The sequence below is a fragment of the Mastomys coucha genome, unplaced genomic scaffold (genome assembly GCF_008632895.1).
Source record: "Mastomys coucha isolate ucsf_1 unplaced genomic scaffold, UCSF_Mcou_1 pScaffold16, whole genome shotgun sequence".
NCBI lineage: Eukaryota > Metazoa > Chordata > Mammalia > Rodentia > Muridae > Mastomys > Mastomys coucha.
In genome coordinates this window covers 71,226,940-71,244,936 of record NW_022196898.1, presented here as the reverse complement: position 1 = coordinate 71,244,936, position 17,997 = coordinate 71,226,940, and the positions used below count along the sequence as shown (strand labels likewise).

Genomic DNA, 17,997 nt, shown 5'->3' with positions numbered 1-17,997 from the left:
GGAGGAGGAGGAAGAGGGATGGAAGGAAGGAGAGGCAGAGATAGAGACAGAGAGACAGAAACAGAGAGGCAGAAAGACAGAGAGGGAGAGAATCCAAGGCTTTCAACTGAGGAAACATCATAAATATTGCAAACGAATCAGTCCACAGTGGGTAAGCAGAGGCCGGCAGAGAATACCATGCAATAACTGAAATTCCAGTTGCCACAAATGTGCTCTTCAACTCGATGTGGTGAACAGCCACAGACTGGCAACTGTGCCTGAGTGCTTAGTGATCAATTTGAAGAAAAGGTGATTGTCCTTGAGCCCATGGACCAGAGACAGAGCCATTAGGAAACATTTTCATATTTCAATTGCTGCTTTCTGCATTTTCTCATTCTGGTTCTACACAAAGGTTGCCATTAGCTAAAATAACCTTGGCTTTTAGATGCTCAGTAATGTGTGGTAAAGTCTGTAAATCTCACATAATGGACATGCCAGAGTTTGCAGTAGTTTCTCCATTTAAAGTAGCCAATAGGATCTTCTAATCAAAAACCTACCTTAAGACTAAGATTAGCAGGAGTGCTGGTATAGAATGTCGCTGAGCATGATGGGTGTTCGATTATCGGCTAGCAAAGAAACATTACCTCTAATGAGGGTTTTGAAAGTTTACTTTCAGAACAAAATGTATTAACTGGGGAAAAACTCAAAAATATAATTCAGCCTCTACGACCTAAGTTCCCAAAATGTACAATCTCACCAAAGTATTAACTTTAAACTTTGATGCTCCAAGCACAGTTTCATCTTTTATTAATTTATAACAAATAACTGTCCAGTAGTATGCCGTTATTTCATTAGCATTCAGACTTGTCAAAAGATAGGATTTTAATTATTTATGCCTAGAGTTGAAGTTAGTTTAATTCTCTGTCTTTTGGTGGTAGCATCAGCGGTCCCATGAAGACCCCACAGCTCTGAAATTTAGCTTCTATGAAGTGATCTCTGCTGGACCCAATGCACCCTGGGAACTCCGAACCCTGCAGAAGAGATGCCTGGTCCCTGGATGGTATGCCAGCCACATCGAGAGATGGCTTGTTTATTTCCCTCCATTTCAGGTATGAAGCAATGGGGACCTCCAGCATGTAATTACCTCATTAAGTGGATGGCTTTGCCTCAAACACAGCAGAAATGTTCACTCACTAACATTGCTGGGTTTTATCCTGTAGTTTCAAATAACGATACTGGCAGAGAAAAATTAAGCACATGTTGAAAACCAAAAGGGTTTAATTTTCTAAGAGTATCTCAGGCTAATTCTCCCTGACCAACTTCTTGGCATTAGTATACTCTCCCTGGCTGCATGAGATTTGAAAAGCATTGGCTTGCTAAGTCCTGTTCTGATATGAATGAAGCCCAATGAGAGGGGATGTCTTCTCCAGACCAGACAGATAGTATTTTGTTGTATGAGTACCATGATCTCCCTTCTGAAACACCTTGCTGAAGTCTTCATGTGTCTCGTTCCTCTCATCCCTTGCTTTGTCTCTTTCGCTTGGCATCAGCTTCTACAAACACTTACTCCCTACTCTGGATGGCATAAGCAGCCCCCATGACACCAGAAGTCAGTCCTGTGACTCTGAAACAATGTGTACAATATGATAGCTGTGACAACTTATGGCTAATTAAACATACAACAGTTACATAAAACCTAAAACTCAGCTCATTTTCATTAACTCCATATGAAAGCAGACTAGCTTCATGTTAGATGCAGCAGTCCATCCAAGAAATAGTTAGTTATTATTGAACGTCCAGAAAGGGGGCTTTGACAAAGTTGTGTGACAAGGTCTGTGACTACCATCATGGCCTACTGTCGTTTCATCATGCTGGGTTATCCATCACCACACACCAGAGAAACGAATTCTTTCCCATGGCTTCTCTTGGTTTTGGGTTTGTTGTTATTGTTTGTTTTGTTTTCTTGAGGCAGGGTCTCACTCTACAGCACAGACTGACCCCAAGCCCACAGAAGTCCTCTGCTCCAGTCTCCCAAGTTGGAATTACATATGCGGCCCCTATTAGTTTCATTATTATTATTATTATTATTATTGTTGCTATTATTATTATTATTAATTTATTTTTATGTATGGGTCCATGCAGATGTGCATTGCATGTTTGTGGGTTCCTTCAGAGGTCAGAAGACAGCATCAGATCACAAGGAACTAGAGTTACAGGAGGCTGCAAACTACCTTATGTGGGTTCTGGGAACTGACCCCCCCGCTCCTCTGTGAGAGTATTATGTATTCTTAACCACTGAGTCACCTCTTCAGCCCCTTCCATTTCTTGTTCTTGTCTTGTTTGGTTGTTTGAGACAGGGTTTTTCTGTGTAGCCCTGGACATCCTAGAACTCACTCTATAGATAAAGCTAGGCTCAAACTCAGATCCACCTGCCTCTCTCTGCCTCCTGAGTGCTGGGACTACCCAGTGTATGCTGACACTACCCAGTGACATTCATTTCTTGAGCAACATTCTGCCCATATTCGTGTCTCTGGGAATCATGCCTTCTTCCATATGGTAATCAAAGGATTTCTTAAATGATCTTGAGTGGAATTGGGGAATGATAGGTTCTCTGTCTCCTAAGCTTATTATAAACCTTCTCTTCAGGAGGTGGAGTCACAGCAATGGGGGGAGGGGAGTTGCTTTTCAGACATAAGGTCTCACACTCCTCCTGGTCTCAAGTTCACAGTCCTCCTGACCTGGTCTCCTGAGTGCTGGGATTTGAGTCAGGAACCAGCACTCTGACTTAATTGGCAGCTTTGTTCTGCAGTAGTCTTCTGTCCCAGCATGAGCGACTCAACCCTTGAGTTGGGATCTCACGGTCACACTCCTAAGCATGCTTTATCCCCATTACTATTGTATCTTTCATATCATTTCCCTGATTTTTCATGTAATATTGGAATGCTTAATTAGCTTGACTTATTCCCAATTCACTAATGAAAATTACTCTTGGCACCTCCCAACAATGTATGCAGATCCCCAACGACAGTGCACAACAATTGTAGAGTACAGAAATTTGTCGTTATACAGTTGACACATGTGGTTTTCAACATCCATATCTCTTTTTTTCCTATTATTACTTTGGTAACTTAGTTGCTAATCATCGACGGGCAGCAGCTAAGAACTGCCCCTGCCACAGTGATGGATGAAGTCCAGAAGTTTCTAGGAGTCTCACCTCATTATAATTACTCCGAAGCTTTAACGTAAGTTCATATTCTAACTAATTTACTGAAGTTTCAGCAAGGAACTCATTGTAAAGAAATTGTTGTTGGATGATATGATTCTCTGATTAGTGGTTTCTTTGAATGTTGACTATTTTCTAGGTTGACATTTTCCAATTGAGAAAGAACATTTAGAAAGTGTGACAAAGAAATGTCCTCGATATTCTTGATTCCTAACTTGGCAAAAATTTCCCCTAGAATGAACATGGAGAAAAAAAATAGTTGTGGCTCATTAAACTAGCAAAGAACCTTAGAAGAAGCTGCTTGAAATAAGTAGCTGCCCTGGCTAGTTTCACGTCAACTTGACACAAGCTAGAGTTATCTGAAAGGAGGGAACCTCAACCGAGAAAATGCCTCTATAAAAATACAACTGTAAGGCATTTTCTTAATTAGTGATTGATGCTGGAGGGCCCAGCCCACTGTGGGTGATACTATTCTTGGGCTGCTGGTCCTAGGTTCTACACAAAAGTAGGCTGAGCAAGCCATGAGGAGCAAGCCAGTAAGCAGCATCCCTGTATGGCCTCTGCATCAGCTCCAGCCTCTAGGTTCCAAGCCCTGCTTGACTAAGTTTCTATCCTGCCTTACTAAGATGAGGGACTATGGTGCTGAAGCATAAGCTAAATAAACCCTTGCCTCTCCCAAGTTGCTTTGGTCATGGTGTTTCATTACAGTGACAGTAACCCTAAGACAGTCAGTAAGAGCAGAACCCATGTAGCAGGTGACACTGGGATTGACCTTTCAGTGGCTTTCAGAAACAATGTCACATAGCAGAAAGAGCCCAGTGGTTGACCGGGTAGGAGGAGAGGGTGCTTTGATAAGCCTAAACATGCTTTGTGTCTTCCTTGCCTTTACCCACTGTGAATCTGACCCTGCCACCTTCCCTTCACCAGTTAACAGCACTGGTTTGGTTTGGGTTTGGTTCGGTTGGTTGGGCAGGTGGTTTGGTTTGTTGGGGGTTTGTTTGTTTGCTAGTTTTCACTGGTTTTCCCAAGTGAATGACTGGAAACTGAGACTCAAGTGAGGAAAGCTAAGCAGAAGAATTTTTTTTCCTTTTTTTATTTATTTGTCTGTTTGTTTGTTTAGTGTTTGAGTACACTGTTGCTCTCTTCAGAAGCACCAGAAGAGGGCATAGAATCCCATTCCAGATGGTTGTGAGCCACCATGTGGTTGCTGGGAATTGAACTCAGGATTTTTGGAAGAGCAGTCAGTACTCTTAACCGCTGAGCCATCTCTCCAGCCCTGAGCAGTAGAATTTGAAGGAAGTGTCAGCTCTAACACAGTGTCTATACCTTCATGTTTGTACCCTCAGTCTTCCTTACATCACCTCGTTCTCCTCTGCTGTCTGTCACGGGAGCTCTGCTTGCTCCCATCTCAACTGAGCAACTTGGCAGAGGCGCTGAGAGGGACTGAATACAAACCGTATTCTCACTATATATTTCTTTAATTCTAAGATTAATTGAGTAAAGTCTTAAGGAAACTTAAAAAGACTATATTATGAAACACCTCTACTGTGCTTTGCTTAAAGCATAAGTATTCTTAATGTTTATTGTATAATAAATATTACTAATATATTTCATTAATTTAATAATTCCATGCAACATATTTTAATCATTTTCATCTCCCCTCTCCTCCCCTAACTCCATCCATATGCACCCAACATCAGCATCCCTCTTCCAACTACATGGCTTTTTTCTTTTTCTCCACACTTAATATCACTATCATTGTCATCATCAATTTCTTTGGTCATTTCATCCCTTGCCCAACTCCTCCAGGATAAAACTCAGTTCCACAAAAGATTTGAGTTGGCATCTGCTGTTACACTCTATTCCATGACAATTTTAAAACTGAGGAAAAAGTGTCTTCTTTCTTTCAAGCACCCCTTGCAATAAAGAGTTGGCAGAAAGACATCAACCCTGCATATGTAGTACACCAACCATATGTGGAGATGTGTTAGACATTCTGGTTTAGAAGCCAAAGGATACAATAACTCTGAAGTTTTGAGCTTTCTTCCCAGGACTCTCTTACTCACTGTTACCATTCACCTGCTGGGCCAGGTTTCTATACTTCTAGTATGGCCAGTTTTGTGGACTTTTAGTTCAACAATTGATAGACACTAGCTTTAAGTATTTAACATTCAACTTAACCTTAAAGAAAGCTGAGTGCTTTTAGTTTGCAGTTAGAAATTCAAGTCCACTTTCTGCTTTCTGCTTTAAGTATCTCTTTGAAAAGAAAGCTTTTCTTTTCTAAACGATTTTCTATTTCCAGTTGGCTTATCTTTGTGTCTTTTTTAGAGGGTATCTGGCAAGGCATTGTGTTTCAGAAAAAAAAGAAGTGAAGTAGTCTATAAAGACATAATTCCTTTTCCTTGTAGAGTGGTCCTTGACCCGCATGCTGTGTGTTTGTCCTCTCTGCATCCTGCTCAGCAGAAAGCTTTTTTATTCATCTCCGCTGCTGGAAAAGGCAATGTGAACTTGAGAGACGGACAATCAAAGAAACATACTATATACAAAGAACTGTGGGTCGCTGTGCACCTGGAATGTAGCTAGCTAAAATTACCCATTATGTGATTCTCTTACCTGGTCCAGCAAGTAGCAGGGTAAGATAGCTGTAATCTGCGAAGGCAGTTTCGGGTCCAGGAGGGCTGCCCTTGCTGTCGCCTTGCTGACATAGATAATGAACTTCCAGGGTGTCTCTTTCCACTTTTTCTTGTCAGTCATTGATTGGCTGACACACCTCTTAAAAACCTGCTGTGCACTTGTTGTAGGATATTTGGATAATACATCTTATTTCCTGGCCTTGAAATGCTCCGTCCTCACCCAGTGCCCTCTTAGGTTGTTTATCTGGATCCTGTTCTAACAATCCCTTCCTCCCTTCAGAGTCTCTAGGACACAATGGGTGTTTCTCAGTGCTTTGGAAATATGGCCTGTCTGTGAGAAGAAATGCATTTCAGAAATACCATTGACACAACTGCCAACAGACTTCCCTGTGCATACTTTAGCATTGCTTAGTTTTTGACTACTAATGATAGTGAAGGCTATCTGGTTTTGGTACAAAAAGACAAAAGAAAAGAAAAGAAATAAGTTATCATTGGACCATTCCAACACTTAGCATTTCTAGGTGACTTCTTGTGGATATACTATACAATCTTGATGTGCAGGAATATGCTAAGTGGTCTTTATGCTGATTGTTCTCAACAGAGTTTACTCATATATCAAAGGTACTTTTCAAAAAGAACCACCACAATAATAACAAAAAAAAAAAATAACAACTCAATAATCATGGTCACAATGGCTGAAGAAAATGTCCCAGAATTCTAAATTTCACACAGAACCACCAGATAATATATGATATTTTAAGTGACTTTCTTCTGTCATGGTAGGTTTCTAATGACACTGAACATTTGGTTTTTTCTTGTTGCTATGGTCTTGTTTCATCTGATTGTCTCAGTGGGTTTGAAACAAACAGCACAAACCTAAAACAATGTAAATAGGAATTATCCAATCAGACTGCCACTGTACAGCTGTTCAGCATGAGCTTAACCCCAGCCTCTGAGAGGTTAATAAGAGGTTAATAGCGTAAGAAACTGACTACTCATTTCAGAGAAAGGAAGAAAAACAATGCCTGACATAGATTATGCTAATTCATGTAAACCAAAATCAAACATATGAACTTTTAATTTACTATATATCCATTCAGAATTATCAGTGGTCAGCAGATGTTTCAAAATGCTAACCCTGCAGCTCATCTCTTGTCAGGGGCATACTTGTTCAGATTAATGAAACCAGATTGTGTTGAATGAATACTTAATACAATGCACTTTGAAAATGTCAGTAGCAGGCACTGACAACGTGAAACCCAGGGACTGACATAGTCTATGTTTATCTTTTATTTTGATGTGTTTCCTGGTTAAAGCTTGGGTAAGTCACAAGGGAATTTTGAACCCTCTTGACAATTTGGAAAATCTCCTTGTATCATTTCAATTACAGTCAAGTTAATAATGGCCAGGAAGTCCTTCCCAAATCACTGCTGATAAATGTAAGTAAAATCTGCCATGTTAAAACTACCAAAAAGTAGTTGTGATAAGAGCTATCATCTGTTAGTTTTCTGGATATCTACATGAGAGCATCTGGAACATGCTAAGTGCTGGCAAGAAAACAGAACGCCTACTCTGATTGGTTAGGATACATTCCTAAATGCATATATACTATACAAACACACAATTATTTACTGGGTACCTTATATGTAGACACATTTATATATAGCCCCACAAGAGCACTATGTGATTGTCACAAGAACACTGTGTTATTGGTGTTGTTAGTTCCTATCTCTTCTTATTGAAAATAGACTTCTGCCAGGCGGTAGTGGCACATGCCTTTAATCCCAGCACTTGGAAGGCAGAGGCAGGTGGAATTTCTGAGTTCGAGGCCAGCCTGGTCTACAGAGTGAGTTCCAGGACAGCCAGGGCTACACAGAGAAACCCTGTTTCGAAAAACAAAACAAAACAAAACAAAACGAAAATAGACTTCTTTTCATCTAATATATTCAGGTTAGAGTTTTCCTTTCCCTAACTCCTCCCAGTTCCTGTCCAGTGTCCCACCCACCTAAACACACACCCTTTCCTCTTCTCTCTTATTAAAAAACAGGTGTCTAAAAATAAAAAATAAATATTATGATAATAATAGAAAATAAAAACAAGCCCAAAGAGGACAAAGTAAGCAAATGAACAGAAGGAAAAAGAGATAAGCACAAGAAACAGAGATAGACCCAGAGAACCTAACATACAAACAAAGATACAAAATCAGAAGCCATAATATCAAGCAAAAGACATGCAGGTTATGCCTTTTTTTTTTTAATTCCAAGACAAAGTATTATGAAACAAACTCAAAAAGTACCATTGAGTTCCTTCTTGTGTTGATCAGAGGTCTGCCCTTAAGTGTGTTTTGAATACCCCTTGGGGCTTCATGGGAGAAAACAATTTTTTCCTTTGTGAGCAGTTGTCAACTGGAGATGGCAGCTTACAGGTGTGGCCTTGTGTCCTCTTCCCCTCTCAGCATTTAGACTCCATCTGACTAAGACCTTTACATGTCCTGTGCATGCGGCTGTAGTCTCTGTCAGTTGATATATACCTCAGTCCTCTTGTGTCTGGAAGGACTTCTTCCCTTGGTGCCTCTCCCAAGGTCTCTCACTCTCTTCATTTTTTTCAGTTGTGAGTGTCTGCATTTGTTCCCATCTGTTGCAGAAGGAAGCTTCTCTAATGATGGCTGACCAAGACATTGATCTAGGAGAATATTATTAGGAGTCATTTTATTGCCACATTCCTCTAGCAGAAGAGTAGTGTTTGATTTTTCCACTAGGTCTCCAGCCTCTCTACTCTCAAGTTCTTGGCCATGCAAGAAGTGATAGGCATTTGCTCCATCTCCATGGAAAGGTCCTTAAGTCTAATTAGGTGGTGGTTGGTTACTCCCACGACTTTTGTTCCACAATTGTATCAGTGTATCTTGCAGTCAGTTCACCATTGTAGATAGGAGGGTTTATAGCTGGGCTGGTGTTTATCTTTCTCCTCTAGTGACATGCAGAGTAACTTCCAGAACCCTGAACAGTAGCCAGTAGGGATGAAGGCTCTTGGTAGGCACCAGCTCAACTTCTCTGCAGTGAGTTGTGTAGGTGTTTTCTTCGGTAATAGAGCCTTACTATCATTTTATGAAGAGCATCCAATAGCTTTGACCATTGTCTCGGTTAACTGGAGGTTTCCATGGGGCCTCTTTGGCCAATAACTTGAATAAATGTAACCCATAGAAGTTCCATTTGGTGATAAGAGATGTGTAATTGGAATTTTTGTCTCCCCCATTTTTTGTGACTCTATTTCTATTTCTTCTGTAGTATTTTACTATACAACTCCTTAAATGGCCCCTAGTTTTAGCTGTCCCTCCCATATTTCCTCCTTTATCCCTTTCTTTCTCCCCCATGCCTGTGTGATCGTCCTATTCCAGTCTACCCCCTTTTCTAGCCATAACTATCTTCTCTATATCTATATCTATTTCTTTCAGAGGGAGATCTTCCTGCCCATCCAGTCTCTAACTCTATACCTAAACTCTGTGGTTATATGAATTGTAGCCTGCTTGTCAAAGACTTAACAGCTGGCATCTACATATAAATAAATACATACCATATTTGCCTTTGGAGGTTACATCACCCAGGATGATTTTTTTTCTGTCCCCATCTATTTGCCTGTGTGTTGCAGTAAATCTCCAACCCAAATATGCCCCAGCAATGAAAACGCAACTCAATTAATATGAATACAAGCTGTATGCCTAGATTGGGCAGATCAACCACTACACTACCATCTTCCCCATCTATGAGACCCCTTATAACTTGCAGTTTCTCCAGGCTTCATGCTTCTCCTCCACTTTCCTTCCACCTTCTCTGTCTTCCATTGTCCTCTGCCTTTCTCTCCCAAAACCTTCAGCTTCACCTTCCCCTTCTTCTCTGCCCAATCACCTGCTCTTGCCTTTATTTTATCAGTTAAGGTGGGAAGAAGGTTTACAGGAACTACTTGAGTGCTGACTCATTCCTTGTTTGCAGCCCCTCACAGGAGAATGGAATTAACATCAACTATAATTAGCCCCAGGGCTATCTGCAACACCTGTGAATGTAATTGTTTTCTTTTTTTAACAACTAAGTAATATTCCATTGTCTTTATCCATTTATCTTTTGATAAGCATCTAAGGTATTTTTAATTTCTTACTATTGTGAATAGGGTAGCAATGAAAAGGATTGAGCGAATGTCTCTGTAGACGCATGGGGAAGCCCTTTCGGTAGATGCCCAAGAGTGGTGTAGCTGGATTTGATGTAGCACTATTCCCAGCATCCTGTAAAATTGCCACATCAATTTCCATAGTGTCTGTACAAATTTGCATTCCCACGTGCAATGGATCAGTGTTCCTTTCACCCCACATCTCTACCAACATACATTATTTGTTTTATTGATCTTGGCCATTCTGATTGGTATAAGATGAAATCTCAAAAGTTTTGATTTAGATTTTCCTAGTAACTAAGGACAGTGAACATTTCTTTAAGAGTTTTTCAGCTATTTGTGTTTCCTCTTTTGAGGACTCTGTTTAGATCTGTACCCCATTAGTTCCTTTTTTAAAAGATGTTAAAAACCAAAGCACATAAAAATAAGTCAAAAGTCCCCCAGTAAGTGAGTGGGGAAGGCAGGATTGAAACTATCTTTGGAATGCTATACTTCCCATCTTTGAGCTCTTCCCATTTTAGCACAAGATGCTTGAATCAGAGAAAACCAATGCTGTGTCTCTTTCCTAGTGGAAATGACCTCCACAAGAAATACTGACTGTAATGACTGGGGTCTAGGCCAGTGAGATTGCTCAGTGGGTAGAGCCCTTGACTCAAAGCCTGACAACTTGAGTTTGATTCCCAGATTCCTCGTGGTAGAAAAAAATGATTGACTGCCACATAGGTGACTATATGTGCTATAGCATGCATGTGCACACAATGCAAATATATATATATATATATATATATATATACATATATATATATATATATATATATAAATTATATACAATGTAAAAAATTATATTTTTAATGTGGAACCTTAAAACTAGTTTTTGTATTTTACTAATTCTTTGAGTCTTTCATGTCACATATTTGATGATATTCACCTCTCTTCTTCCCACTTCTCCCTCGTCTACCTTCACCTCCTGACTCACTATATTGCTTGCTTTTTTGCTTGTTTGCTTGCTTGCTTGCTTTCATTTTCATCAAGTCCAGTTTGTGTTCCTCTACTACTCTTAAGGATTTTGCCTGCTTTGGAGTGTAGTCAGGAGGTTTTTCAATGTCACTGTCCACATAAATGTGTAGCCAGATACAGATACAAATTAAAATCGCATTGAGCTACTGCTCAGTGCCAAAAAGAATGGTTATACTTCTTCAAGAAATAAGCCAAATGGCCATGAATCCAAAATATAATGCCAGATGTTGGCAAGAATGAGGAGAATTTCTAAACTTGTATCCTGGCATAATACACAAGCCCTTTGGCAAGTAGTTTTGTAGTTTCTAGAAAATTAAACACAATCTCACCAGCAGCTCAGCTTTGCTTGTAGGAATCTATCTCAAGACAAGTAAAAGCCCAAGACAATTAAAAACTTGTAACTGAACATTCATAGAAGTATTATTCATTATACATAAAACCAAGAAACAATCTAAATGCCTATTACCTGGTACATGAATTAATTTGACATATCCATGCCAGGACAAAAAAGGAAATATCAATAAATGATGAAGTTAAGACTTAGGTGTATAACATACACCAATAACTTAAGCCCTTAGAAACTGAGACAAGAGGACTACTGTGAGTTTAAGGCCAGCCTCATCTATATTGTATGTGTCAGATTATCCTGGACTACATAGCAAGAACCTGTCTCAATAATAATAATAATAATAATAAAATAATAATAATAAAATAATAATAATAATAATAATAAAATAATAGATTGAAATCAAGGATTGTGATTGAAATCAGGGACCATCTGATCATGGTTGGGTTTGGGGTTTTTGTGAAGTGATAGAAATGTAAAGCTGTGATAATTTTATTATCATTACATTGCACATATAATAACATGCAAGTATATGACATTTAAATTAAACCTTGAAAAGGCTAAGAAATATATGTGTGTGTTTGTGTATGTGTATGTATGTGTGTTTGTATATATATATTCTGCTCATGTCCTGTGTTCATAACATAAATTACAGTGTTTCAATTTCGAAAAAAATGCATCTGCTTTAATTTCTCATGGAAATGCAATTGCAAGCTGAAGGTATTTCAGACAAACTTTCTAAGTGTCCTCTGGATGTTCTCTGGCATCCATTAATCAAAGGTAAATGGTGTTTTTACTAATACTGAAATGTTAAAGACTGTCATTCTCCTTGGAGAATATTTCTTCCCCTAACCCGAGTTGCCTTTATTATTTCTACATGTCCCCAGGTGTTTTTCTTCACAAGCTAACAAGCATTTTTATCCTCTCCAACTTTACTCTTTAATTCAAGTTTACTAATAACCATTCATATACATGACTCTGGAGACATGATGGTGGAATATTTTTAACTCCATTATGGCAGCCACAAGGTCAGACACTAAGCAGTATGTTACACTTCATTCAAATGCTCTTTTCCCGGTATCTTGGAAGGAGGGACCCAGGTGTAAAATGGCTACCGTGCCAACCTTAGAAAGGCTGTTTTTCCTCCATGTTCCTACTGACACTCTGGCACTGATGTGATTCTTGGCAGAAATACCATTACTGATTTTTTGAATAGATGTCAAGCTTTGTCACTTAGAGTCTGAAATAATATTATGTCCTCAGCCATACAGTGACCTTCATATACCTTCATCTTTTCCCCATGATTGTTTTTTGTAAGCAATCAAAGTCGATGATTCCTCGGGCCACCTGAAGAACAGACATAATGGCTTGCCTTCATTCTCTGTTCTCACACTGCTAACTTACACATACACATACTACCCTAGGTGCTGGTTACAAACTCTCACACACACACACACACACATTTTTCCTTCAGTAAACCCCTGTATGATGCCTCATATAAAATACCTGACCAACTTTCTTTCAAAAGAAAGGCTATTTTCCCTTTTCTTTTTTTCCAATTTGTTATTGTGTGCATACATAGTGTATGTGTGTAAGTGCATATGTCATGAGGTCATGTAGAAATGCAACTTTGAGAAGTCTGTTCTCTCCTTCCACCTTTACATGGACTCTGAGCACAGAACTCAGGTCCCCAGGTTTGTGCCTTCACCTGCTGAGCCATCTGTGACCCTTATTTTACTTTCAAGATTGTCCCATGCTCTTGCACCTGTAACCATCGGTCTACCTCTGTCATGGAGGATTTCTTTCATCAGCCAATGGACAGGGATGATGTTTCCTTTTTTGTTGTTGTTGCTGTTAGGAACAAAGCTACTGTGATCATTAATGCAAATGTTTACATGGACACATGCTTTACTTTTACTGGGTAAATACCTTCAAGTAAATCATATTCTCCTCGTGTCACATCTTGACTATTGCTTCATTTGGGACTTTAAGTTCCATTATTTATATTCATGAGTGCTATTTCATTTTTAAGTTTAATTTGTATTTTTCTGATGACCAGTGAAGTTGTGTAAAATTTACGCTCATTCTCTGGTCAAATCATTTTTAAAACTTTACTCAATTTTTTAAAACAGTATGTACTTTTTGAGAACTATATATGCTACATCACTTCTACCCTTCCTTCTTCCTCAAGCTCCTCCTATGCTCCCCAAATTCATAATCTCTTAATTATTATTGTTACCCATATATACATACATGCATGAATGCATACACATACACACACGCATACACACACACACATGTAAAATGTACCAAGTTCATTTAGCATTGCTTGTACTATATAAGTCTATTGAGATTCTACAACTTATGTGGGAGCTTGTCCCAAGAGGAAACTGATTATCCTTCTCTTAGTAGTCACCAGCTGTACCTCTTTATCTGGGGATAGGGCATTGTGAGATTTCCCCGTCCATGTAGGTGTATCAACTGTCAACTGGTATTGTCATTATCAAGTCTACAGGCAACCATATTGTTGAGGGTTAATGGGGATATTTTCTCGGTCATGTCTATGGGACACTCTCAAGCAACAGACATCCTAGTCTTCTTACTGTCTTTCTGCCCCTTCCCCATGATGTTCCCTGAGCCTTAGGTATATGGGTTGTGTCCCGGATGTAGTCACCGGCCTTTGGCACTCCATGGACATTTATTCTCTGAGTTTTTATCAGTGGTAGATTTCTGTAATAGTGTCCATCTATTGAAAATAGAAGTTTCTTTGATGAAGGATAAAAATTTCACTTAACTGTGGGTATGCAGCTATTTAGAATACAGTTAGAAATTACATAAGTTTAGGTAAATGGCATTAGTGAGTTCTTCTCTAGGATCTGTGAGCTCTCTAGCCAAGGGTGTGTTGACTAGGCTTATAGTACCAGACATGAATTCCCTCCCACTGAGTGGGTTTCACGTCCAATTAGATAGTCACTGGTTACCCTCGAGATAAAAGTGTCATTACTGCACCACTATGGATCTACCATGGAGCCCATCATCGTTGTGATTCATAGGCTTCATAGACTACCATTTGCTCCTCTCTCTTGGAAGCTTGCATAGCACCTTCTACTGCGATGAGAGCCACTCCTCAGGGAGGAGGCTTCCAGGACGGTTCCAGCTGGATTCCTTCAAGTGGGCAGTGTCTTCAGTAACAGGGTCTGACCTCACTAAGAGCAGTGACAATGGCACATACTGCTTTGAGAAAATCTTGTATTACACACACACACACACACAGAGACATATATATGTTATATGTGTATATATTATATATATCATATATATTATATACATATTACATGTGTATATAAAATGTATAATATATGTGTGCAATATATATACAATATATATTATATATATAGTAATAGGGTGTGACCCCACTAACAGCCATGACAATGGCACATCTGGTTTTGAGAAAGTCTTGTATTCCCCCAACCAGCAATTCAAGGGAATGTTTCCCATGAGAGGCACTTGGATTTTGTTCGATGTTGCCTGGCTATTAGGGGAGCACCATCACCCCATGTAACATAACTCCATTAAAAATATGTATAGGCAGTGGTGACACATGCCTTTAATACAAGCACTTGTTGGTATTCTGTCTAAACTCCACCGCCACAGTTACCTGGCTTAACAGCCTAGCAGACTTGGCCCACTATAAAAGGGGCTGCTTGGCCCCTCCTCTCTCTCTCTCTTGTTTTCTCTTGCTCTCTTAAGCTCTTGCCTCTCTCCTGCCTCCTACCCCCTTCTCTCCCCATTCCCTCCACCCACCCCCATGCGGCCATGGCCAGCCTCTACATCTCTACTCTCTCCTTCTCTCTGCCTTTCTCTGCCTCTGCCACCCTCTTAACTCCCCTCCCCATGCCCTAAATAAACTCTATTCTATACTAAGGGCCCACTGAGGCACCTTCTTCCCCCACACCCCATTAAAACATATTCTTATTAGCTCTTTCTCTTTTTATGATTACAACAGCACTCTCAAGGCAGAAACAGGTAGATCTCTGAGTTCCAGGCCAACCTGGTCTACAAAGTTCCAGGACAACCAGGCCTATACAGAGAAACCCTATCTTAAAAAACCAAGAAGGAAAAACCTATGTATGTGTGTATACAACACACACATATATGTATATATATACATAATGTATGCACACATATGTTATATTTATTTTAAGTAACCACATAAAGTATTTACCTCTATGTTTTTTCTCACACATAGGAATGTTATTTATCTGTTCTCTCCAATTATATTGCCTTTCCTCCCACTCCAAAACTAAAGTCCTCTCCATTTTTCCATCAGCCCCTCATCTTTCATACTCTAAATATGTTCCTTTTCCAATACACATTGTACAAACATTTTCCCTAGCCTCCAGTTTTCTATTTCTTTTCTGAAGTATCCTCAGGAAAAACAAAGTTGTAATTTTAACACATATGAAATTATCATTTTATAATTTAGCTTAGAAAATATTTGTCTAACCTAAGGATATGAAGATGTCTTATGTAGGTAAAGATGTGGGTTAGTTGATAGACTGCTTTCTTAATGTTCAGGAAGCCCTGGGCTTGATCCAGGGGCTGCCTAGTACATACCTGTAACCCAAGCACCATACACTCCAGAGACAGAAGCAGGAGAGTCAAGAATTGCTGGACACCTAGTAAGTTTGAAGCTAACTTGTGATACAAAGATCCTTTCTCAAAAGAAAGAAATTAAAATGTTCAAAATTCTTTCTTCCAGAATTTTGTTGCAGTTTTAACTTAAAGGTTTTGGTCAGTGACCCATTTCATGCTACATTTTGCACCAGTGTGATGTAACTGTCAGTGCTCCTTCATGTAAATCCACATTTTGTCTAGTACAGCTTGCTTTGATCCCTTCATTCAACTGCAGTCTTCCTATTTGTTAAAGTCATTGACCTTGGATATAGAGGCCTCTTTATGTATTCTTTATTTTGTCCCACTGGCCCATCACTGTGAGTGTGGTTGAGGTCTATTTGTGCATCCTTTATTGGTCCATAACTGGGGTATGGTGGAAGTCTCTTTGTGCATCCTTCATCTTGCTCCACTTGTCCACCACTGTGTGTATGGTGGAGGTCTCTGTTTTGTCTCATCGGTCTCTTAGGGCATCCTTCATCCTCCTCCATTGGTCTATCACTGTGACTGTGAGCAGCACTGACTGCTCAGCACTCAGGAGGCATTGAAATTACACAGTATGAAGTCTCCACCTTGGCTCTTTGTTTCAAACTTCTTAAACTGTTTTAGTTCATGTAGCTCATATATATATATATACATATATATATACATATATATATATGTATATATATATATATATCAAAGTCATTTTCCATTTCTACAAAAAAAAACAAAAAACAGCAGAGTCTAGTCAAATTTTAATTGGAGCTGGGTGGTGGTGGCGCACGCCTTTAATCCCAGCCCTTGGGAGGCAGAGGCAGGTGGATTTCTGAGTTCGAGGCCAGCCTGGTCTACAAAGTGAGTTCCAGGACAGCCAGAGCTACACAGAGAAACCCTGTCTCGAAAAACCAAAAAAAAAAAAAAAATTTAATTGGAATCATATGAATCTGTATGTAACGCTGGAGCCAGCTGATTTTAAGTATTTAGTCTTTTCTGTGGATGTAGGAGAGCAGCCATTTGGTTAGGCCTCTGCTTTGTTAGAATTTCTATTGCTGAAACAAAATGCAATGACCAAAAAACAAGTTGAAGAAGAAAGGGTTTATTCAGCTTATACCACATTTTTGTTCATCACCAAAGGAAGTCAGGACAATAACTCACACAGGGTTGAGACAGGAGCTGATGCAGAAGCCATGGAGAAATGCTGCTTACTGGCTTGCTTACTTCTCATGGCTTGCTCAGCCTGGTTTCTTGTAGAACAGAGGACCACCAGCCCAGGGATGGTACCACCCACAAAGGATTTGACCCTCCCCAATCAACCACTAATTGAGAAAATACCCTATAGCTGGATCTTATGTACACATTTTCTCAACTGAGACTCCTTCCTCTCTGATGACTCTAACTTGTCTCAAGATGACACCCCAAACCAGCCAGTGCACCTTCTCTGCTTTGGTATTTTTTCAATGGTGGCGATCTTACACCTGTTTTTTGTTAATTTTATTCTTAGGTACTTCAACATTATAATTTAAATGTTTTGACTTAAATTTTATTATAAATTAAACATAATTTTCATTTAAATTTTCAAAAATTAATCATAGGATGATGTTAAAGTCTTGCAAGTAGACTTCTGAGTAGTGTATACTGAATGCCAAAGGAAATGTTACCCTCTGTAGTTCCTCCAGGTGGAGAAGCAGCCGTGGCAGCCACATCACTGAATGACAGCGGTGAAGGAGTTACCATTGCTGTTCCTTCCACCGTGACAGCTTACATCTAAGTGTGGGAATCACTGCTTTGCTTACAACAAATAATTCAAAGAGACTCCTGTGAAATATGGGGCCTTGAACATAGAATCAGGAAGCCTAGACTTGAACTCAGCAAAATACTGAGGGAACATAAAGTCCACAGAAACTTGACCTTGACAAACATTGTCTTTATTTTATTATGCTCTCTCTTTCTCTTCCTCCCTCCCTCCCTCCCTCTCTCCCTCCCTC

The 17,997-nt window shown here is 39.5% G+C and overlaps 1 protein-coding gene across 4 annotated transcripts in view; it reads left to right on the top strand.

The window, feature by feature from the left end:
- Nucleotides 1–17,997, top strand: part of Ndst3 (N-deacetylase and N-sulfotransferase 3) — a 163,460-nt gene that overhangs the window by 139,193 nt on the left and 6,270 nt on the right. For all 4 annotated transcript variants that reach the window (XR_004119821.1, XM_031375364.1, XM_031375362.1 and 1 more), the window contains exons 11-12: nt 918–1,088; nt 3,112–3,221. Coding sequence is in view for 3 of the 4 variants with exons in the window: in XM_031375364.1 (XP_031231224.1) it covers nt 918–1,088; nt 3,112–3,221 (281 nt within the window). In the remaining variant the exon portion in view is untranslated. The remainder of the gene's footprint in view (nt 1–917; nt 1,089–3,111; nt 3,222–17,997) is intronic.